At 36.0% G+C, this 24,696-nt stretch overlaps 1 protein-coding gene and 1 long non-coding RNA gene across 13 annotated transcripts in view; both read right to left on the bottom strand.

Moving 5' to 3' along the window:
• Positions 1 to 6,259: 6,259 nt before the first annotated feature.
• Positions 6,260 to 20,674, bottom strand: LOC134809251 (uncharacterized). The gene is made up of 3 exons (XR_010154513.1): positions 20,597 to 20,674; positions 10,001 to 10,051; positions 6,260 to 6,334 (listed from the first exon to the last, which is right to left on the bottom strand). It is a non-coding gene; the product is annotated as an uncharacterized LOC134809251 (long non-coding RNA).
• A 1,199-nt stretch (positions 20,675 to 21,873) lies between these two features.
• The window catches only part of USP25 (ubiquitin specific peptidase 25), a 147,567-nt gene continuing 144,744 nt past the window's right edge, over positions 21,874 to 24,696 (bottom strand). For all 12 annotated transcript variants that reach the window (XM_063803629.1, XM_063803627.1, XM_009443720.5 and 9 more), the window contains 2 exons: positions 22,793 to 22,988; positions 21,874 to 22,479 (listed from right to left, as the gene is read on the bottom strand). In XM_063803629.1, coding sequence (XP_063659699.1) covers positions 22,307 to 22,479; positions 22,793 to 22,988 — 369 coding nt within the window. In that variant the 3' untranslated portion in view covers positions 21,874 to 22,306. The remainder of the gene's footprint in view (positions 22,480 to 22,792; positions 22,989 to 24,696) is intronic.

Below are 24,696 nucleotides of genomic sequence, written 5' to 3'. Positions count from 1 at the left end.
TAAATTTCTGTGCTATCAGTTGTAATGTCTCCTTGTATATCTCTGATTTTATTTATTTGAATCTTTTTTTCTTAGTCTAGCTAAAGGTTTGCCAATTTTGTTTACCTTTTTAAAAACTTTTTTGTTTAATTGATCCTTTGTGTTTTTTTATTTCAAATTTATTTCTGCTCTGATCTTTATTATTTTTCTTCTACTCATTTTGGGTTTGGTTTGCTGTTGCTTTTCTAGTTCTTCAAGATGGATCGTTAAGTTGTTTATTTCAACTTTTTCTTCTTTTTTGATGTAGGCACATATGTTTCCTTCTTAATTTCTTCAATTTCCTTCTTAATTTTTTCATTGAGCCACTGATCATTCAGAAGCATATTGCTTAATTTCCATGTATTTGTGTAGTTTCCAAAATTTCTGTTGTTATTAATTTCTAGTTCTATCCCATCATGGTCAGAGACGATGCTTAATGTTATTTCTTTTTTTAATGCTTTCAGACTTGTTTTGTCTAAATTATAAGAATTTATGAACACAAAGAAGAAAACAATAGACTCTGGGGTATACTTGAGAGGGGAGGGTGGAAGGAGGGAGAGGAACAGAAAAGAGAACTATTGGATCCTGAGCTTAATACCTGGGTGATGTAATAATATGTACAACTCCCATGACACATGTTTATCGATGTAACAAATCTTCACATGTACCTCCAAACCCAAAATACAAATTTTTTAAAAAAGATTTGTTTTGTGACCTAACCTATGGTCTATCCTTGAGAATAATATATGTGCCAAAGAGAAGAATGTGTATTCTGCAGCCATTGGATAAAATATTCTGTAAATATCTATTAGGTCCATTTGGCCTACAGTACAGATTAAATCTGATGCATTTTTGCTGATTTTCTGTTTGGATTCTCTGTTCAATATTGACAGTGGAGTGTTGAAGTCTCCAGCTATTACTGTATTGGAGTCTATCGCTCTCTTTACCTCTACTCGCTTAATGTATCTGGGTGCTCCAGCATTAGGTACATATATATTTAAAATTGTGATATCCTCTTGCTGAATTGACCCGTTTTTCATTATATAGTGACAATCTTTGTCTCTCCTTATCGCTTTTGTCTTGAAATCTAATTGTCTGAGAGAAGTATAGTGACTCCTGCTCTTTTTTGGTTTGCATTGTCATGGAATATCTTTTTCCATTCTTTTATTTTCAGTATATGTGTATCTTTAGAGATGAAGTTTCTTGTAGGCAATGGATCATGGAATCTTTTTTTAAAAAAATACATTTAGCCACTTTTGATTGGAAACTTTATTTATATTCAATGTTATTATTGATAAGTAAGGACTGACTCCTTCCATGCTGTTATTTGTTTTCTGGTTGTTTTGTGGTCTTCCCTTCCTTTTCTTCCTTCCTGTCTTCCTTTTAGTGAAGGTGATTTTCTCTAGTAGTATAATTTAATTTCTTGTTTTTTTATGCGTGTGTGTGTGTATCCATTATGTTTTTTGATTTGAGATAACCGTGAAGCTTGCAAATATTAATACTATTTTATAACCTATTATCTTAAGCTGGTAACAACTTAACACTGTTAAGTTTATGTTATGTAACAACATAAACAAACAGGAAAAAGGAAAATAAAAACTCTACAACTGAATTTCGTCTCCCCACTTTTAAACTTTTTGTTGTTTCTAATTATATCTTATTGTACTATGTTTTGGAAATTGTTGTAGTTATTATTTTTGATTGATTCATCTTTTGGTCTTTCTACTTAAGAGTGGTTTACACACCACAGTTACAGTGTTATAATATTCTGTGTTTTTCTGTGTACTTGCTATTACCAGTGAATTTTATACTTTCACGTGATTTCTTGTTGCTCATTAATGTCTTTTTCTTTCTGAAGTTCTCCCTTTAGCATTTCTTGCAGGATAGGCCTAGTGTGAATGAAATCCCTCAGCTTTTGTTTGTCTGTGAAAGTCTTTATTTCTCCTGCATGTTTACAGGATATTTTTGCTGGATATATTACTCTAAGGTAAGAGAATTTTTCCTTCAGCACTTTACAAATATCATGCTACTCTCTCCTGAAAAGTCTGCTGGCAGATGTACTGAAGCTTCTTTAAATGTTATTTATTTCTTTTCTCTTGCTGCTTTTAGAATGCTTTCTTTTTCCCTGATCTTTCGAAGTTTGATTTATTAAATTCCTTGAAGTAGTCTTCTTTGGGTTAAATCAGCTTGATTTTCTATAACTTCCTTGTACTTGGATATTGATATATTCCTCTAGGTTTGAAAAGCTCTCTACTATCCCTTTGAATAAACTTTCTACCCTTATCTCTTTCTCTATCACCTCTTTAAGGCCAATAACTCTTAGATTTGCCCTTTTGGGGCTATTTCTAGATCCTGTAGGTGTGCTTCCTTGTTTTTCTTTTTTCTTTTGCTTCCTCTGTGTATTTTCAAATAGTTTCTCTTCAAGCTCACTTTCTTCTGCTTAATCAATTCGCTATTACAAGACTAATGCATTCTTCAGTATGCCAATTGTATTTCTCAACTCCAGTATTTCTGCTTGATTCCTTTTAATTATTTCAGTCTCTGTTGAATTTGATAGAATTCTGAATTCCTTCTCTGTGTGATCTTGAATTTCTTTGAGCTTCCTCAACACAGCTATTTTGAATTATCTGTCCAAAAGGTCACATATCTGTTTCTCCAGAATTGATCCCTGGTGCCTGATTTAGTTCATCTGGCAAGGTTATGTTTTCCTGGACGGTCTTTATGGTTATGCATGCTCATCTGTGTCTGAGCATTGAAGAGTTAGGTATTTATTATAGTCTTCATAGTCTGGGCTTGTTGTTTACCCATTTTTCTTGTGAAGGCTTTCCAGACATTCAAAAGGACTTGGGTGTTGTGACCTAATTCATATCTGCATTAGGGGGCACCCCAAGCCCAGTAATGCTGTGGTTCTTGCAGACTTGTAGATGTAGCACTTTGGTGGTCTTGGAAAAGATCTGGTAGAATTCTCTGAATTACTAGACAGCGACTCTTGTTCTCTTATTTTCTCACAAAGAGTCTTTCTCCATTCTGAGCCACCTGGAGGTGAGGTGACACAAGCACCCCCGTGGACACTACTATTGGGACTGCACTGGGTTAGACCTGAAGGCAGCACAGCACTGTGTCTCATGCAAGGTCCACTGTAACCACGACCTGGCTACTGCCTATGTTCACTCAAGTCCCTGGGGCTCTACAAATCAGGTGATGGCAAAGCCAGCCAGGCATGTGTCCTTCCCTTTAGGGCAGTGAGCTCCCCTAGGCCTTGGGCATGTCCAGAGGTGCCATCCAGAAGCCAGGGACTGGAGTCAAAAATCTGAGACATCTACATGGAATTCTATTTTACTGCAGCTGAGCTGGCACTCAAACAATGAGATGCAGTTCTTCTCACTCTTCCCTATCTTTTCACAGGCAGGTCCAAACATTCTGTCCAAAAGCCAAGGCCTAAATCAGAGATCTCCAAGAGCCCATTTGGTGCACTACTCCCTTGTGGCCAAGCTGGTACCTGAAGCCACCAAGTCTCAGAGTCTCACCCAAGGCCCACAGCATACTACGTGGGTATTACTGCTGGTTATTCAGGGCCCAAGCATTCTTCAGTTAGTAGGTGATGAATCCTGCCAAGACTGGGCTCTTCCCTTCAAGGCAAGACTCCCTTCTGATCTGTGTCTGGAAATGTCACCCAGGAGCTAGGGCCTGGAAATGAGGGTTCATGTCTCTAACTAGTGCCCTATCCTATTGTGGCTGAGCTGGTATCCAAGATGCAGGAGAAAGCTCTCCTTACTACAGCCCCACACCCTTCTCCTCAAGCGGAAGGAAGGGGTTTTTGGAGTCACAAGCTGTGCTGCCTGGGGTTTGGGGGGTGGTGGCACAAGCTCTCCCTTAGCCATCCTGGCTGGTGTCTCAGTAAGTTACATGCCCCCCTCCACCGCCAAGTCCAGTGGTTCTGAGCCCAGTTCAGCACCTGGATTCACCTAGACCAGACTGCCTTTCAAGTTAATTTAGGGCACCAGAGCACTTTAGCTTGTGGCAGCGAGTCTTGCCAGAACTCAAGTTCTGACCACCAGATGGGCAATTTCTCTCTGGCTAGGGCTGGTTTAAATATTTCCAACATAGGTGGGCATCAGCCAAGTTCAGCCTAGTTTCACTTTCTACTATGACAGGGTAGCACTGAGTTTAATGCAATGTCTCACAATTGCTGCGTGCTTCCTCTCCCAAATGCATAGATTCTCCATATCACAAGGCCGCTCATGGGGGATGGGAGAGTAGTGGCGTCAGTGATTAAAGACTGGCTTTCCTACCGTTCTTTCAGTGATATGAAGGTAAAACTAGGTAAAACTAGGTACTGTGAAGTGCTCATCTTATTCAGTGATATGAAGTTAAAACTATGTACTGTGAGTGCTCACCTTATTTTTGGTTCTTATGAAAGTGATTTTTTTGTGTGTGTAGTGATTAAATTTGGTGTTCCTGTAGGTGGGGGGACAACTGGTAGAGCCTTCTATTTGGCCATCTTGCTCTGCCTATCAGGATTTAGTTGGCATGCAACTCTACTAGGGGCAGTAACAAACCCAGCTCATATTAATCTGGCAGTCATATTAATACTGGCAGTCATTGAAATGAGTCAAATCTAAGCTTTAGTCCTTTTGAGGGCGGGCCTATTTTTGTTTACCTGTAGTTTTACAGTGTAACCCTTCATGGTGCCAGCAAAATGTGTTTTGAGTCTTATTGCTAGAGTCCCTGATATTGCCATATTTCCTGCCCTTTCAAAGGTCTAGGTGTTCAACATTTCCTTGAATTTAATGAGATGCCTCAGAATTCTAAAAAAACTTTTGAAAATTTATTACCTTAATTTTTTAACTTTTAGAAAAAAATAGAAAGAAAAAATGCTTTAAATTCTCTACCAGACTTTAAAAAATGAGTGAAATATTTATAATTTTTTCAAAACAATTTACATCATTCCATTAAAAATCAACCCATGGAGAGTACAGATCTTCAGATTCTTGACTACTGAAGTATCACAAGCATTAAATTAGCAAAACAATAGATTTCACACTGAAGTCACCTAATCTCTGGAGTACAGGGAGAGTCAAGGAGAATTATTTAAACTTACATAGCATCACATTTATTCAATATGTATTTACCAAACACTACTATATATAGGCATTTCGGTGATTACAAAACAAAAAACAAAAGAACCTACTAATTTGCGGGCCACACACTCAAAAGGCTTATGACCCAGCTGGGAAGACATTAAAAACATGGAATGTTTCATGGAATGTTGAGAGTCATCCTTGCACAGAGGCCACACTACTATCTGAGTTGTAACTATCTGAGCACATGTTGTATTGTGAAAGTAAACATAAAGATTACTAAAATGTAAGGTAGAAAAATTAGAACTACTTACAACTCAACTAGAAATAGCCAAAATTCCAAAAAGGTGAATTATTTATGATGTAGAGAGTTTTTGAAAAGTGTAGCCAAAAATAGAAAATATTTTGAGTGTAAATAAGGTTACAATAATTATAATGACAGATCCTGGTTTGACTTCCAAGACAAGTACGGTTTTTTTTTTTTTCATATGTCTAAGATATGAGAGTAAAAAAAGATCATGAGAAAATATTTCTGTAAACATTGTGGCCATCTTGTTCTTTTGACTAGGTAGTATTGTATCATTCTAGAGAATAAAAGAATAAAACTGTCAGTATATATTTTTTAGTAAAAATGTGAATTGAAGAAACATATAAGGAATTAAGTTGTTTATAACAGTGTCATCTCATAATAAAACCAAAACACTTTTAAAATGCAAGTACATATACTTAAGTAAACACATTTGCACTTTCTTTTTCCACTTTATTAAATAAATAAAAAAAAAATCCCTAAATACAGTATTATGACACCACCTACTGGGAATTTAGAAGACAGCAATCAAGTTATCTAAGTATAACTATCCTTTTTTCAACTGCAAGCAAAATTTATCAATAAAGTGATCAAAAGAATGGCCAATATATACACACTGGTGACAGCATAGAGACATTTAACAAAATTATTAGTCAATTTTCATGTTAGGGAAGCCTCTAGCTTAACCATTTATCTTTGCTATTTTGAGTACTATTAGGTGAACTAGTTTGGATTAATAAAATTAATAGATATGTTTATTAAACAAAACACTCATTTACTAACCTATAATGAGAGACAGTTGCTTGCAAGATGAATTTCGTTCTGTTTTTGCATCGGTATACCTAAGAAACCTAATCACAGTAAATTATTTGGGTAAGTGTATGCAAGAGGTTCGTCCTCCACAAGCCGAGATTAGATCAATCAGCATCTGTGGACAGAATTAGGAAAGTTAGGATTGGGTAGAGACAGAAGTACAACTATGATGATCAATGGCATGGTCAACCCAGTGAAGGACTCTAGGGTATATGTGGCCCTGCATTGGGCCAAAGTGGCTTGACCACTTATTCATGCATCCATGGGCCCAAGATGTGGGAGACCGCAGGAAAAGCAAGCCCTCTAGTGACCCTCTGCAGCTGAGGTAGACCCTGAAGGATGTGCCAGGAGGAAACGCTCCCTTGAAAGGGGATCTGGGAGATTCCTCTCCCCAACCAACTCACCATGAAATTAGAGAGAGGCTCTAAAGATAATTTAGTCCCCATTTTTGGGATGATTAATTTGATAAACATGATTATATTTATCATGCTATTTCTGTCAATTCTTTTAAAATTTTCTTCCTTCCCTATGCAAAACTGCCATCAAAATTGAGGCAGATACTTTTACACCATCCACATCTGAAATAATTTTTTTTTTTGGGTAAATTTCTACAAATGTTTATATTTACCTTTTGGTCACAGCTTAGATATATCAAATAAAATAAAATATTATGTTCCTCAAAGCCAACACTTAACAATTAAACTCACAAAGGATTTAATTTTGTTACTGCCAGGTTCCTGGGATCACTACAAACCTGGAGCCATTTGAAAGTACTCATTTTGAGATGTTTCAGATAATCTATGCAATGTCACCTCTAGCCTCAAACCCACATAACCAAATACTCAGCTTGTATGAATTGCTCCCTTCATCTAGAGTAAATTATAAAAAAACGCAAGTTGTTTTCTTGTCTTTTTTGGGGGAGAAAGTTTTCTCCCTTTTTCCTGATAATTTTGCCTTTTGCATGGGCCCTCGGCTCTATGTTTTTTCCCCTGCTTACTCACCAGAATTATGTTTCATGACCTAACGATCCAATTTATACTGGGAGGACAAGTTGTTAAATTTTAAAATGTAAAATTGTGAAGAAAGTTATTTAGGATGAAAATTAAAATTATAAAAATATGACAAATACCAATAAATATCATTAAATCCAGTAGTCTCCGTAATTTTATTCATTTTGGGCCACACCCCTTCATATATTAATAATTTTGTAAAATTTCCTATGGGGAGACTGGAAAAGTAATTTATTCCTCCTTTTAGATCAGTTGGTCAAAATGATTTCAGGTTTCCTTGATTCTTAGCTATTAAGAATATTGTTTCCTTCCTTCTTAGTCTGAGGAATGCATGAAAACTGTTTCAACATTAATACTTTTTTCAATCCTGTGTCTTGTTAACGGGAGTGTTTTCCAGCTGTATGATGCATGCTTCTGGGAAAAGAAGTCCCCACTGAACTCTTGAAGCCACTCTGACGAGCCTTGGTCCCCATCATTCGGAAATAACCCTTGTCAAGATTGCCTACTCATCTATCCTCATTTTACTCTGAAGCACTTCACACAGGTGCCTACTTCTTATGTTTGGAAGAATTCTCCTGAGAGACACAGACTTTCCTACTTCATTCAATATTCGTCTCTATTTCCTTTGCAGATTTTCCCTCCAACATAGAACCTTTCAGTGCTCCTCAGAACTCGTCGTAGGCCCTTCTCTTCGTTATCATTTCATTACATGGTCTCATGAATTTCCTTGGCTATAAATGCATCTCAGAGCTGATGATTTATATTTGTATTTAACTTTATATCTCCAAGGGACAATCCTACTCTAAATCCCAAGTGTGTAACTTCAATTGCAAACTTACAGATTACAAAATCGAATATTAGAAGCAAGTATAGCCACTCCCAAATGTCCCTTTCAAACCATACATCTTTCCTCCCTCCTACAAGTAATGATTAATCTAACTTACATGGCAATCCTTCTGTCTTTTTCGTTTTACTATACATGAGTGCATTCTTGTATGTTTTGGGTTTACCTAAGGTTTTTTGGAACATTAAATAAATTATACTATATGTGCTTTTGTCTTATTTCATTCAATACTATTTCACTCCTGTTGATACATGCACTGTGGTTTGCTCTCTATTGCAGTACAGTATTCCATTATATGAATATAGTGCAAAATGTGCTTACTGTTGATGGATGTTTCCAGTTTTTGCTAATACAAACTACGCTTCCAGGAACATTTTGTACATGTAAAATGATATGCATGTATCTAGATATCTTTAGAAAAAATACTTAGGAATTGCTGAATATACTCATAACTTCAGATTTTTAAAGTAATCCAAAGTGGTTGGACTGAATTACACACACACCAGTATAATGAGTGTTCCCACTACTACAGATACATCTTCACCAACATTTGCTAGTGAGGATGGCTAAATGTTTTTTTCAATTTTACATGTGTTTGGTGTTATCTCCTTGTGGCCTTAACTTGCATTTTCCTGGCTGCTAATAAGACTGAACACCATTCCACGTTGATTAGTTTTTCGTGTTTTTTTTTTTGTTTTTTTTTTTTTGTTTTTTTTTTTTTTTTGGTAAAGTGCTTGTTCAAGCCTTTTTTGTTTTAATTATCAGGCATGTTTGTATTGATTTAAATGTATGTGTGGTAGGTTTTTTTTTTTTTAATCTGCTTTGTAGCTCCTCACATCTTCGAAACCTGCCAAACTCTTTCAAAAGTACTGTAGTTATTTAGCTGCATCCACTTGTATTTTATGGGTTATGAACATGCCTTGTCATCAGTTCTTTTGAACATGATGTCTATGGGTTTTTCTTTAGCCTATTTGCTCCATTTTTTATACAACTATCTGGGGACACTTCAGAAAGCATGTCACAATTATTTTTCCCAAGCCCCAAGTCCATTGTTTTATGAAATTTTGTTATTAGTGCATTGTCATCTTGCCTTGCATGCTGCAAATATCTTCTCCCACTAACCTGCCATCTTTCCACCATCTTTAGGGAATCTTAATGGACAGAATATTTAATGTGGTTAAATTTGTCAAAAATTTCCACCATGTTTAATTTGTGTGTGTGTGTGTGTGTGTGTGTGTGTGTGTGTGTATGAAGAGACCCATTGTTATTCCAAGATTTAAAGATACTCTCCTATGGTATCTTCTATGAGAATTATAGATTTCTGAGATTTAACCATCATGGAACAGTTGGTATCTGAATAACTTTCCTGCCATTAATAATCAAAGTTGGGTAAAAATATATGAAGCAATTCTTTTCAGTGTCTGGACAATGGATAGCACAAGGCTGCAATACTTGAGAGCAGTAAAGCACACCCGGTAAACTTTCTTCCTGGAGACATTTTCAAACTATGCGGCAAGGGAAGTACAACCCATGCATAAAGCAGTTGTCTTAGAGGGTGGTATTTCCAGACTAACGGAGATGCCTACCTTCCACACTGTCACCCTTAATTTTCCTGAGAAATTAGCTAATTGCCAAGAAATCATATGACTACCATGAAAAATGATTTCCATCCATTTTTAAGATGATCAATAATTCAGTCTTTGCTAGTCCAAATTCCAAGTTAATTCTATGTGTTATTCTTGAAGCGTGAGTACAGGGACAGATATAATCAGTATTTTATTTCCCTACAAGCCTCCAAAAGAAGGGCTAGGCAAAAAATTTAGCCATTTTTCACTTAAAATATTTATGCTAACATAAATGTTACATAGACATGTGACTTTTCAATTACATTTTTAATTTCTGAAGTGGTAAATATTAGCAGACATACCTGCCAACATAAAAGTTCTTTGAGGCCCTTACTAATTTGTGTGAAGAGGTTCTGAGATTTAAAAAATGAAAATATTCAATTAGAAAACATTTTTGTAAAGGGGGAGAAAAAAGGAGCACATTCATAAATACAAGAACATTAAAACACATTAAGATACCTGACTAAAGAAAAATAATCTAAAAACTTTACTGAGGGGCATATGAACCTAATAGGATAAACAATATTCTTTATGAATAAGAATATTAATATTGAAAAGGTGCCACAATTTATGTGACCCATGCAATGTCGTATGTATCTATGTATCCTGTATTATAATCAGAATACCAATAGAACCTGTATTTGAAGGAAGATTAAATAATTCTACAGTTTATCTGTAAAAGAGTACGGAATTATGAAAGAGATAAGGGTGTATGTGTTGGGAAGTAATACTTGACCTATTAGGTATGAAACCTTGTATTAGTTATAAAACAAATATTTTAAATATATAGTCAAACAAGAAGCAACAATAATTAAATCAGTGAAAGTAGCTGAATAGACAAAATAGAACTGAATAGTATTTGTAAATATCAAACATAAATATGATTATCTAGTGGAAGTTACATTTTAGATCAATGAGGAAGAGCAGGAATTATTTTATAAATGGTATTATGACAACCAGATAATACTGACAGAAAATGTTGACTATTTCACTACTTTAATGTAACTGTCAACTGCATTAAAGACTGACCTAAAAATGAAATCATAAAAATATCAGGAGAAACATGAGTATTTTTATAACCCTGACCAGAGAAAATTCTAAACATTATACCTAAGGCAGAAATAGTAGAGCACCACTACGTAAGCATGGTTATAATGCAATAATAAATAAATTAATTGTAAAAATATTTGCAACGTGTGTAATAACGATTCCTAATATGAGCTACTGCCAAGTTACAGACATAAACACCCAAAAGAAAAAGTGTAAAGGATGTAAACAGGTAGTTAACTATACAAGAAATACAAATAGTCAATTAACATATTGGAATATGCTCTCACTAAAAATTTTGAAATGCGAAGAACATGCTTTTGGCTACCAAATTAAAGGTCAATAATATTCTGTTATTGAATGTATGAAAGAACAGTCTCATGTACTATTGGTGGCAGTGTAAACTGTAACATCTTTGGTGAAGGGCAGTTTGAAAAATGTAGCTCAAAATTTTAAATCTACATATTCAGTGACCCAGAGAGAAATTATACCTCGAGAAATTTTAGTGGAAAGACGAAGTACATAAAGTATATAGAGACATATGTAGCAGCCTATGCTCTATGTCCACAGGTAAATAGTAATGGAGCATTCTCCTTATAATCAAATACTATACAGCAGGAGAGAGGTAGATGAATACACACTTTCTTGGAAACATCTGCATTTATAAACTTTTTATGATATTGTGATGTGTGTACATGCATATGCACAGAAAGATGTCCACAGGCATGAACACAAAAATGTCAACAGTCCCTAAGTCTGGATTTACAGATGAATTTGGGTGAAATATTACTTTTGTCTTATTATCTAAGTTTTATTTTATATACATACCACCTGACAGATTGTGCGGCATGTGGTAGGCACTCAGTAAATGAATGGATGGACATGAACACCTGATTATAATATGCAGATTCATCCACTGTCAATTTTAAAAGTTAAGCACTATATAGCAGCATTACAGTCTCATTTAACAGAAAAGAGTAACAAGATTTCAATTCGAACTAGTACACTTATTCTTGAGGGCCCAGAATTTCTCTACAAATTCCTGAGTATCTGGCGTTTTAGGGACTAATACCTTTAGATAAAAATGAGTCTTTGAAGGAAACCAGTGTGCTGGTTCTTCATCTATTGTTTCTCAGCTCCAATTCCACCCTTCTGTCCTCTGCTCTGTGTGCTGAGGCCGGGACTCTGCAAACTACACTTCTCTGACCCCTCTGACTGCTGATTATTAGGTTCTGCCAGTAGGAAGTACTACAGGGAAGTTGGAAGGAAGATGAAAAAAGATCTAGTTCATCTCTGATGGTTAGTCCTATCAGCTTTGTAATAACGGCAGCAAATTCCAGCCTTCAACTACTTCGAAACTTCTAGAACTGTCGTTACTTTACCCCTCAGAATTACCATGAGCAGGTAGGTGGTGAGGCTCCTCAGGGGTCTGAGCACTAATGCCATGATGACCCTTTTTGGAGCTTTAAGGCTCTGGCAGCCCCAATTTTTTCCCATTTGTTTTCTTACCCTTAGGACTAGTAGCTGCATCCTACAGTTGTGATCCCCAGGTTACTCTCTAATGCCTCTGTACTCACATCTCCTCTGTTGAAATATGTAGTGTCGGCTTTCCTGATTGGACACATGCTGGTAGTGGTGCTCTCTGCAGAGCAGACATAGTAAAGTCATCAATTGTAGGATCAAGATAGAGAGACATAAATGCTGAAGGCCAATCTATTAAGGTTAGCATTTGGGAGGTGTCTGAATGTTAAAAGGATGTTAATACAGAAAGACATCCACATCAGCAAAGGTCTGCTGGGGCAGCTCTGTCCAGTGAAACTTCCTATGATAATCGAAATGTTCTAAAATGTTGTCCAATATAGTAGTCAACAGTAACATGTGGCTATGAGCATTTGAAATATAGCTAGTATTACTAATTAACAGAATGTTCAATTTTATTTAAATTTAAATGGCTAACGAAAACTGTATCAGTGCAGGTCTAGGGTGACTGGAGGGTCAGAAAACCTGCAAGACTGCACCTCTAAGTTGCTAGTTATTTTAACAGGTGCTAGGATTACAAAAACAAGAGATACAATCTCCTGTAAGAGCTCAGTCCAGCAGTGGAAGACAGACATGTAAAACAAACCACTTTAAAAGACTATTCTGTCAACAGTGTGAAGATGAATTTCAGGGGCAAGATCAAAGACAGTGCTACTCAGGGACAAATCTAACAGTCAAACTAAGAGATGACGGACCTCATCAGCCATAGTACTAAGGAGTATTAAAAAATCTGATGTGTTGACACTTGGTAATCAATGGGAGGTAAAAGTAGAATTGAGAATAATTCATTATGGGATTATTACATCATTTCATCAAGGGAGTATGAGACAATCAGATTTGGGAAAAAGTGATGAATTCAGATGTGCCAAGTCGAAAGTGTCTGTGAAACATCCAGGTATATGTGCTGAAAAGACAACTGCAAATATGTATTGGTTTAGAACTCACATGGGTATGATTAGAAAACAATGACCTGTGATTCATGGAGGCAGAATAAGAAGACAAACTAACAGACACAACCAGAAAAAGTGAAAAGCATGAGGAAGGGGCCAAGTACCAAACCTTGAGCACAACTTTAAGAAGTAGGAAGAAAAAAAACAAAACAAAACAAAACACTAGGAATGCAGGTAGAGGATGGAAGCTAAAGATCCTCAAAACCAGAACAGGAGTAAACAATACTGACAAACTATAAAAAGGGCTCACAATTATTGAATACTTAATGTGGCAGACAGTTTCTAAACGTTTTATATCTGGAAACCCATTTAATCTTTTAAAAAATCCTCTAAGGTGCGTTATGTCATAATGCCCATTTTATAGATGAAGAATGTGAGGCACGGAAAAGTTAAATCACTCATTCAAGGTCAACACACAGCGAATAAACGGCAGAGCCAGAATCTGAATCCAGGTAGTTTGGTTCCAGAACCTGCACTGTTAACCATTCATAAGAGAAAAATCCAGTAGGGACTGAAAAATATTTTCATGCAGCTTTGGCTAGAGCACATCAAAAGTGGGCATGGTCTATGGCTGAGGGAACATCAGCAATCTGAAGACCCCTGCCCTTTCATGTGACATACAGTACTGTAAAAAGCAAATTCCTCCACACTACTTTAGCTAGGCTCAATCACATAGTAGGGCCACAGGCAAATCTTAAATTAAAATTGGAAAAACAACTATCTAAACTCCAATTCTCACATTTAAAGCCCTGTAATACACATGAGAGATAACATCTGGACACTTTAAAGAAAAAAAAGTTACTCATATGCTTTTGACGAACTAGGTTAGGAATATGGGTCTAGGTCAGGTGCAGTAGCTTGCACCTGTAATCACAGGGGTATGGGAGGCGGAGGTGGCAGGATCACTTGAGTCCAGAAGTTTGAGACTAGCCTGGACAACATAGTGAGACCTCATCTCTACAAAAAATTTAAAAATTAGCCAAGCACAGTGGCTTGCACATGTAGTCCCAGCTACTTCAGAGGCTGAAGTGGGAGGATTGTTTGAGCCAGAGAGTTGGAGGTTGCAATGAGAGGAGACTGCACCACTGCACTCCAGCCTGGGAAACAGAGCGAGACCCTGTTTCAAAAAACTAAAAATACACACAAAAACTCCACAAAATAAAAACAACAAAAGAATACTGGTCTAGCTCTACATTACTGAAAAAATAAGGAGCTGTTTGCTACAGGGCAAACATGTTGTATGAGATAGTCTAGGGGGAAAAAGTGAGCTTTCTGGATTACTTCTGGAGAAGAGCAAACACACTCCCAAAATAGTGGACACTTGTTGAAATTTGTAAGCTCATTTTATAGTACATTCTGATTCTATTTCTATTTTCTAAATAATATTGGGTTATCAATGTTTATCCCTTTATTACAAGCTGGTTAACAATTAAATTTAGATAGGAGGCACAAAAGTTGAAAGGAGGATCATACCTAACATCTCCAGTTTTCTTCGTTAGGCAAAGAAAAGATCATCCAGCGTTACAGAAGCTGGCATTGAATAGGAGAGGCTGAGGATGGGAATGAAGGTCTGAAATACCCACTGAGAACTGTACATGGAAGGAATAAGGATATCTGAAATCTTGGTGTGCATGTGTGCAGTTTCTCCAATCATGCTTCGTTTATTTTTATTCTTCTATTATCACTGCTATGTTATTTCATTTTATTATATTTTAAGTCACTCCTACAAAGCTAATTAGAAAAAGAAGAAACTGAAGGTTGGAAAGTACAAGGGGAAGACAGGGGAAAGGATGTGTAAAATAGATGAAATTTAATTTTTGTAAAAACAATGACCGTCTCCCCCCTTCCACCACCACCCCCTAAAAAAACCACCACCCTTTAGGTGTATATGCTGCATAAGGTTATCCAAACATGGAAAAGTATGTGGCTACGGTGGTTAGTGGTCATTAACTCTAGGCTGGGAGTGGTATGGAAGACGAAAAAGGGACATGTGATCAGTAAGAATAAAAACACTAGCAAAACAGAAATATATTCATGGTATAATGTCAGGTGAAACTGATGAAATAAACATGAGTAAACATGGAAATAAAAGTTTGTTCAGTAAGAACACTGAGCTGATTAGATGAATGCATTATAAGCAATTTCTAACTGGGACTGCTATACTTTCAATATAGTTTTTAGAAAAAGTAAAATAAAGCTTATGTAAGAACGGAACTACAGATATTTGCACTGTATCTTGAGGCTAAAGAGAAGACGTTAACAACCATACTCTTGTTTCTGGAAAGGAGGTATATAAACTGGGCTGTCACATACTATTCTTTTACTAAATTGTCCCCCAGATTCATAAGTTGAAGCCCTAACCCCCTAACATGACTGTGTTTGGAGACAGGGCCCTTAAAGAGATAATTAAGGTTAAGTGAGTTCATAAGGATGGGGCTCAAATCCAATGTGACTGGGGTCCTTATAAGAACTGGAAGAGAGGCCAGGGATGCAGCACACAGAAAAGGCTAGGTGAGGACAGAGAGAAAAGGCTAGGTGAGGACACAGAGAGAAGGCTAGGTGAGGACACAGAGAGAAGGTGGTGGTCTGCAGGCCAAGGAGAGAGGCCTTAGGGGAAATCAAATCCACCAACAGCTTGATCTTAGACTTCCAGCTTCCAGAACCAGAAGAAAAATTTCTGTTGTTTAAGGCACCAAGCCTGTGTTATTTTGTTATGGCATATCTTAGCAGACTAATATATATATTTTGGATGAAGTTATCATGGGCACAACAAATGGTATTTAATGTTATTTACAATGTAAATTTTTAAAAATTCAAACAAGAGTATTCCCATTTACCATCCACCTCCACTTCCCCAAGCATCCACATTTTTATTCGCTGGGAGAATGACAGGACCCAGAGGCATAACTCAACAAGTTTAAATCATAAAATAAAGATGCTGAACTTTTGGAGAATCAGATACCTACCTTACTCTCAATTACATGTAAAACTAAGCAAAAAAAAAAAAAAAAAAAAAAAAAAAATTAGATACTTCCTTGAAATCCCAAGTGAAGGAAACACAAAAAAGCTTTCAACAAACAGAGCACAAGTGAATGAAAATTAAACAGCATCAATTTACAGTGCACAAATGCTACCAATAGTTTCATTTAGTGCAGTGGCTCTGAAACTAGTAAACATCAAAATTATCTGAAGGACTTGTTATAACACAGGTTACGTGAAGAGTTTCTGAACTGGCAGCTCTGAGGTGGGACTCAAAAATTTTCAATTCTAACATGTTCCCAAGCTGCTGAAGCTGTCTACTGATCTGGAGAACACACACTGAGAACTACTAAAGTGTATGGTCATTGTTGTATCATAATGGATGTGAAATGTATTAGAGGGGTCCCTACATGTTCATTCATGCGTACTGGTCTCCTGAGATGTCTGAAGTTCTATCTATATGAATTCTACCCTGAATTATTTCAAAACGTAACTTTTTTGGGGTAGGAAGGAATAACATAGTAACCAAAATAAGAGTCATTTAAATCAAATGAAATCTGCTATGGACTACAGTTCTATGAGGTTCAAATTCTTAAGTTATTAGCTATAAGTTATATTTAACATGGTAAATTATATAAAGAAATTTCAAATACAACATACCAGCATCTCTGGGACACAGCTAAAGCAGTGTTAAGAGGGAAATTTACAGCACTAAATGACAATATCAAAAAGCTGGAAAGATCTCAACAACCTAACATCCCAACTAAAGTAACTAGAAAACCAAGGGCAAACAAACCCCAAAGCTAGCAGAAGACAAGAAATAACCAACATCAGAGCTAAACTAAAGATAGAGACCCCCCCAAAAAAAAACCCTTCAAAAAAAAATCAAAATCACACAATCCAGGAGCTAATTTTTTTTTTTTTTTGAGACAGAGTCTTGCTCTGTCACCCAGACTGGAGTGCAGTGGCACGATCTCAGCTCACTGCAAGCTCTGCCTCCCAAGTTCATGCCGTTCTCCCGCCTCAGCCTCCCGAGTAGCTGGGATTACAGGCACCCGCCACCATGCCCGGCTAATTTTTTTTTTTTTTTTTTTTTTTGTATTTTTAGTAGAGACAGGGCTTCACTGTGTTAGCCAGGATGATCTCAATCTCCTGACCTCGTGATCTACCCGCCTTGGCCTCCCAAAGTGCTGGGATTACAGGCGTGAGCCACCGCACCTGGAGAGAAGCTGATTTTTTGAAAAAAATTAGTAAAATAGGAGACCAGTAGACTAATGAAGAAAAGAGAGAAGATTCAAATAAACACAATCAGAAATAAGTGGGCTCTTACCACTGACCCCATAGAAAGACAAGTCAGATAATATTATGAACACCTCTATTCACATAAATTAGAAAATCTAGAAAAAGTCATACATTCCTGGACATATACACCCTCCCAAGGCTGAAACAGGAAGAAATTGAATCCCTGAACAGACCAATAATGAGTTCTGAAACTAAGGCAGTAGTAACAGCCTACCAACCAAGGAAAGTCCAAGACCAGGGAGATTCCCAGATGAATTCCACCAGAGGTACAAAGAAGGGTCAGTTGCTATCACTGCTCCTGAAACGATTTCAAAAGATTGAAAAGGAGGGACTCCTCCCTAACTCATTCTATGAGGGCAGCATCAGCCTGATACCAAAACCTAGCAGACATACAACGTCAACAACAACAACAAAAACTTCAGGCTAATATCCCTGATGAACACTGATGCAAAAATCCTAAACAAAATACTGGCAAACTGAATACAGTAGCACATCAAAAAGCTTATCCACCACGATCAAGTAGGCTTCATTCCTGGGATACAAGGTTGGTTCAACATACAAAAATCAATAAATGAGATTCATTGCATAAACAGAACTACAGACGAAAACCACATGATTACCTCAATAGATGTGGAAAAGGCCTCTGATAAAATTCAATATCACTTCATGTTAAAAATTCTCAATAAACTAGGTATTAAATGAACATACTGCAAAATAATAAAAGCCACCTATGACAAACCCTCAGCCAGCATCACATTGAATGGGCAAAAGCTGAAAGCACTTCCCTTGAAAACCTGTAAAAGACAAGGCTGTCCTCTCTCACCACACTTATTCACCATAGTATTGGAAGCTCTGACCAGAGCAATCAGGCAAGAGAAATAAATAAAGGTATTCAAATAGAAAGACGGAAATCAAACTATCTTTGTCTGCAGATGACATGATCCTGTATCTAGAAAATCACATCTCAGCCCAAAAGCTTCTTAAGCTGATAAGCAACTTCGACAAAATCTCAGGATACAAAATCAATGTGCACTAACTGCTAGCATTCCCATACACCAAAAACAGGCAAGCCAAGAGTCAAATCACAAGTGAACTCCCATTCGCAACTGCCACAAAAAGAATACAATACCTAGGAATACAGCTAATAAGGGACGTGAAGGAGCTCTTCAAGAACTATAAACCACTGCTCAAGGAAATCAGAGAGGACACAAACAAATGGAAAATAAAATTCACGCTCATGGATAGGAAGAATCAATATTGTAGAAATATCCATACTGCCCAAAGCAATTTATAGATTCAGTGCTATTCCCATTAAACTACCAATAACATTATTCACAGAATTAGAAAAAACTTTTAAAATTCATATGGAACCAAACAAAACAAAACGAAACAAAAAACCAAACCTGAGTAGCCAAGGCAATCCTAAGCAAAATGAACAAAGCTGGAGGCATCACACTACCCAAATTCAAACTACAGTACAAGGCAACAGTAACCAAAACAGCATGGTGCTGTTACAAGAACAGACACATAGAGACCAATGGAACAGAATAGAGAACTCAGAAATAAGACCACACACCTACCTATAGCCATCTGTTCTACAAACCTGACAAAAACAAATAATGGGAAAAATATTCCTTATTTAATAAATGGTGCTAGGAGAACTGACTAGCAGAAAACCATATGCAGAAAACTGAAACTGGACACCTTCCTTACACCATATACAAAAATCAACTCAAGATGGATTAAAGACTTAAATTTAAAACTCAAAACTATAAAAACGCTAGAAGAAAACCTAGGCAATACCATTCAGGACATAGGAATGGGCAAAGATTGCATGACGAAGTGTCAAAAGCAATTGCAACAAAAGCAAAAACTGACACACGGGATCTGATTAAACTAAAGAACTTCTGCATGGCAAAACTAACAACAGAGTAAAAAGACAACCTACAGAATGGGAGACAATTTTTACAATCTGTGCATATGACAAAGGTCTCATATCCAGCATCTATAAGAACTTATGATATTGACAAGAAAAAAGAAAACCCATTAAAAAGTGGGCAAAGGACATGAACAGACACTTCTCAAAAGAAGACATACATGAGGCCAACAAGTATATGAAAAAAAGCTCAATATCACTGATCATTAAGAAATGCAAATCAAAACCACAATGAGACACCACCTCACACCAGTCAGAATGGCTATTATTAAAAGTCATAAAAACAACAGATGGTAGCGAGGTTATGGAGAAAAAGGAACACTTTTACACTGCTGGTGGAAGTGTAAGTTAGTTCAACCATTGTGAAAGACTGTGATGGTTCCTCAAAGACCTAAAGAGAGAAATACCATTTGAGCCAGCAAACCCGTAACTGGATATATGCTCAAAGGAATGCAAATTGTTCTCTTATAAAAACATGCACGTGTATGTTCACTGCAGCACTATTCACAATAGCAAAGGCATGGAATCTAACCTAAATGCCAGTCAGTGATAGACTGGATAAAGAAAACGTACATATACGCCATGGAATACTATGCAGTCATAAAAAGGAATGAGATCATGTCCTTTGCAGGGACACAGATGAAGCTGGAGGTCATTATCCTGAACAAACTAACATAGGAACAGAAAACCAACTACTGCATGTTCTCATAAGCGGGAGCTAAATGATAAGAACATATTGGACTCAATGGTGGAAGGAACAACACACACTGGTGTCTGGCAGAGGGTGGGGGCTGGGAGGAGGAAGAGGATCAGTTAGAATAGCTAGTGGATGCTGGGGTTAATACCTGGGTGATGGGATGATTTGTGCAGCAAACCACCATGACACACATGTACCTCTGTAAGAAACCTGCATGTCCTGCACATGGACCCCTGAACTTAAAAGTTGGAAATTAAAAAAAAAAAAAAAAAGAAAGAAATTTCAATGATCTAAACCTTACAATTAGATTAAAAACCAATATTAAAATAAGTTGTTTCTGTAGGTCTTGAAAAAGGTCACTTTTCCTTAAATAAGTTATTTCAAATTCATTACTAGGAATAAATAATCTGGTTTTTAAGTACATAGTAAATACAATTATAATACTTACCTTCAGCACAAGAGTGACATGATTCTCTGGATGTGACTTTGAAGGAATAATTTCCATATAGTGTTTGGGCACTTTGTGTCTCAGCAGTCAATTATACACAAACACAAACAACTTTACCACTGTGGTAGAATGTCATAAAATATTAAGGATACTTTCTTTACAAAAGCTGTGATGACACATATGAAGTTTCTAAACTTTTAACAGGACTGGAAAACCAATGCAGAAATCTGCTCAGTAGACAACTTAAAATGTAAACCCAAACATATTTTGATAGATACAATATGCAAAATCTAACTTTACAACAGGAATAGTACTAATTCCTTGTCATTAACACCTTACTAGTACATTAATACCTTTACAAACAGCATCATATAGTAGCATAATATTTCATCTTACTCCTCCATCCAGGATCTTTTGTGAGAGGCACTAATAAAGAACACTAGTTTTGGCGACGCTGTATCAAACATACACATAGTATAATGGTCTATTTTACTATGCTCACAAAACATCATTTATAAAGAAATTTTTATGAATTCAAAAATAGGTTGTTAGTAACATGATTACCTTTAAAGTATGGATTTTGATTTTCATTCACAATATTAATTCATTAATCTTAAACAGTAGTTTCATCTACAAAATGTTCTACAGCTTTTTCCTTTTTGAAAAGGAATAAAGGCAGTTAAGATACTCATAACTTCTAGTTAAACAACATCAATTTTGTTTCACAGTATTAATTAGTAGAGAACATTTTCAATTAAAGTGATATACAATTTACAAAAATAGAATGATTTATATATTGCAAAACATTGTCCTCCATTATGAAGAATATATATATACATGTGTGTATGTGTACATATGTGTATATATAAATATTTATTTTAAATTTTACAATAGCCCTTATTCAAGTACTTTGGGATTCTCTTGAAATAATCACCTTGCTGTATATTTTAAATACATTTAAAAAGTAAGATTAATCTAAGAAAAGGATAAAAGTTTCAGTGTAGTTTGACTTAAAAAAAATCAACCACTTACTTGAGTAAAAACCTGACTGAATGCAAAACAGGTTCAGGTGCCATACTAAGTTCAAGAACTTTGTTAAAAATATAGATAAATTTAAGTGTCAAAGACTTAAACATTTTCCAATTTGCTAGCATTAGAGCAGAATTAAAAGATTGTATTAATCTATTAACTATCCAATCTTAATCCCCAGACAAAATTCATTTATCTAGTATTACTAATACACTAATATACAATATACCTGCTTACAAACACATAGGTAGCCATAAATAAAACTTTATTCTTTATTTCATTTACAAGCTACCAAATATTACGTATCATACACAGTGCTGAACACTTAAATGGCTGTAGTCATGGAAGGATCCAGACTGAATGGAAAGCTGTTGAGAAAGAAAAGATAAAAGCAAAGTAATACTGTAACAGGAAGGTGGCAAAAGCATAGTTTTGCCATAATAAAATCAATTAGATTTGTGATTATACATCAGTTCCGGTTAAAATGTCTGAGCGCCATGCGATTTTCAGCTTTATTGTCTGCAGTCTGACTAAAGTCTGCATAGTCATTTTGTCTTTTGCAGTTATTAAAATAAAAAAAAAGTTAAAAACTATAGCAGCAACAAGCAAACCCTGTGACAGGAAGGCAAGGGTTAAGAACTAAAAAGAGTTTATACAGTGTGTTCAGGGAAAGTGTGCAGTTTATCTTCCATCAGCAGGAGTTCGACTGAGGGACAACATGATTCGGGCAAATCGCTCACAGAGTTCATGCGTGGAATATGAAGGTAACTTCGGTGGCTCATGGAAACTTTTAATCTCCATAGAACAATCAAGCAGTTTTGGCAAAAAATCTGTCAGCTTTTCTTGGAGGTGTGCTGCAAATACAAACAATTAAATCTAACTAAAGATACAGAAATTATTACATGATCATTGTCAACATGATTTACTAATATTAACTTACTCTAATAGGTAAGATAATTGCCATTTGGGGGAGACAAAAACATAAATGGCAACTGCAATGCACACAGCTTAGTTCATCAATATGGAAAAAGAGTAATAATGTGAATGTGAAAATATTAATACTTAATATTGTATTTAATATAAAAAATGGCAAGAATAAATAACATCTAATTCTAACTGCATTTAATCCGGACATCTCAGGTGCCTACTACCATTGTTTAAACTTACGTTCCATTTCTTGACCAAGGTAGGAACACCATCGATTTCTCATATCTTCTACAGCTAGTATATCCTTTTCTTCCATTTCATCCACCAGTAATAATGGCAAAAATGGGACAATAAACTCATTCATGATAATCAGACCATTGTTTACTTCTCGATCCTCTCCAGATTCGAAGAGTTCTGCGGCTTGCTCATTTAATTTCTTAATGCAATGCAGGAAAAAAAAAGAATAGGTTTTTGTTTCCTTTTTAAATTAAGGATCTGTAAGTATTAATAAGGAAGACAACATAAATATGTTCACAAACAGTATTAGAACAAACGGTATTTAGAGAAAACAATCTCAACCTATCTAGAACTGAAAATCTCTCTTTAGAAAAAGCTATGCGTATGGCAACAACAGAAACAAAAGCAACAGCGGTGGAGAAAACATTATTGTGTTTTTCAGTCATGTTTGGCTTATGCCGATCATCAACACAGGGGCCATTTTTTCTTCTCTAGAGATTAACTTCCCCAAATTATAAAATTGTATAAGCACTCAAAATAGTTTTAAAAATAAAGAAATTCAGAATCCATATTAATTTTTGAAAAACTCATCTCCATTAACGGCAACTGAATATATACTATTGTATTCCTTGATACAGAAATATAAAGGTAATCAATTCACTTTTCCCTTCAAAAACTTCCTACAGAGTCAACACCATGTGCCAGAAATTTCTGCAGATGCAGGGGCACTCAAGTGATTAATACAGAAAACTCTCATGGAGCTTACAATTTGGTACAAGGATTGGCAAACTTTTTCTGTGAAGGGCCAGACGAGGACTATTATAGGCTTTGAAGGCCATGAAGTTTCTGTTGCAACTATTCAACTCTGCCATTGTAGTACAAAGACAATAATACCCAATATATAAATGAATGTGCATGGCTATGTTTCAATAAAACTTTTCTATAAAAACAAGTGGTAGGTGGAGCACAAGCCATAGTGTGCTGATCACTGATCTAGCAGAACAGAGAAATCCATGCAATAAGAAACATAAGAGATAAATACAGGTATAAGACCTATAATATTTAAGGGTTCTTATTTAAAATCTTATGTTTACAGCATGATAAACATGACTTTTAAGCTGAATTTCAAATAAAAAAAGTTATATATTTAGATTTACACCACATAATTCTTATGCAATTTATTTTGATTTTGGAAAGATGGTTGTGGTATAAGTCCAACTTGGCCATGAATCAATTACCCAATTGATATGGTTAGGCTTTGTGTCTCCACCCAAATCTTATCTTGAATTGTAACCCCCAGGTGTTGAGGAAGAGACCTGGTGGGAGGTGATCAGATCATAGGGACAGTTTCCCCAGTGCTGTTCTTGTGACAGGGAGTGAGTCTCATGAGATCTGATGGTTTCATAAGCATCTGGCATTTCCTCTGCTTGCACTTCTCTCTCCTGCCACCATGTGATGAAGGTCCTTGCTTCCCCTTCACCTTCTGCCATCATTTTAAGTTTCCTGAGGCCTCCCCAACCATGTGGAACTGTGAGTCCGTTAAACCTCTTTCCTTTATAAATTACCCAGTCTTGTGTAGTATCTTTATAGCAGTGTGAGAACGGACTAATACACCAATCGTGAACAGATTAGCTAAATCTGTTAGCTTCACTTTCTTTATATTAATAATAGGGTATTTTATCTTCCAACCATAGGGGTTAAGAGAATAAAATGAGATAAATCTTCAAGTATTTACTACAATTTTTGGAAGTATGCATTAAAGGATATATAAAATTTAATGACAAGTTTAATGTTAAGTTCACTGAATCAAAGAATGTCCTGGAAATCTCTTAAATAAAACATGTTCAAAGCCAACCTTGTTCCTCCTATTAGACTCCCTAATATTAAACGAAAAACTAGTAAGTTTG

Source organism: Pan troglodytes, chromosome 22 (assembly GCF_028858775.2).
Source record: "Pan troglodytes isolate AG18354 chromosome 22, NHGRI_mPanTro3-v2.0_pri, whole genome shotgun sequence".
Taxonomy (NCBI): Eukaryota; Metazoa; Chordata; class Mammalia; order Primates; family Hominidae; genus Pan; species Pan troglodytes.
This window is presented reverse-complemented; position numbering and strand designations above follow the sequence as displayed.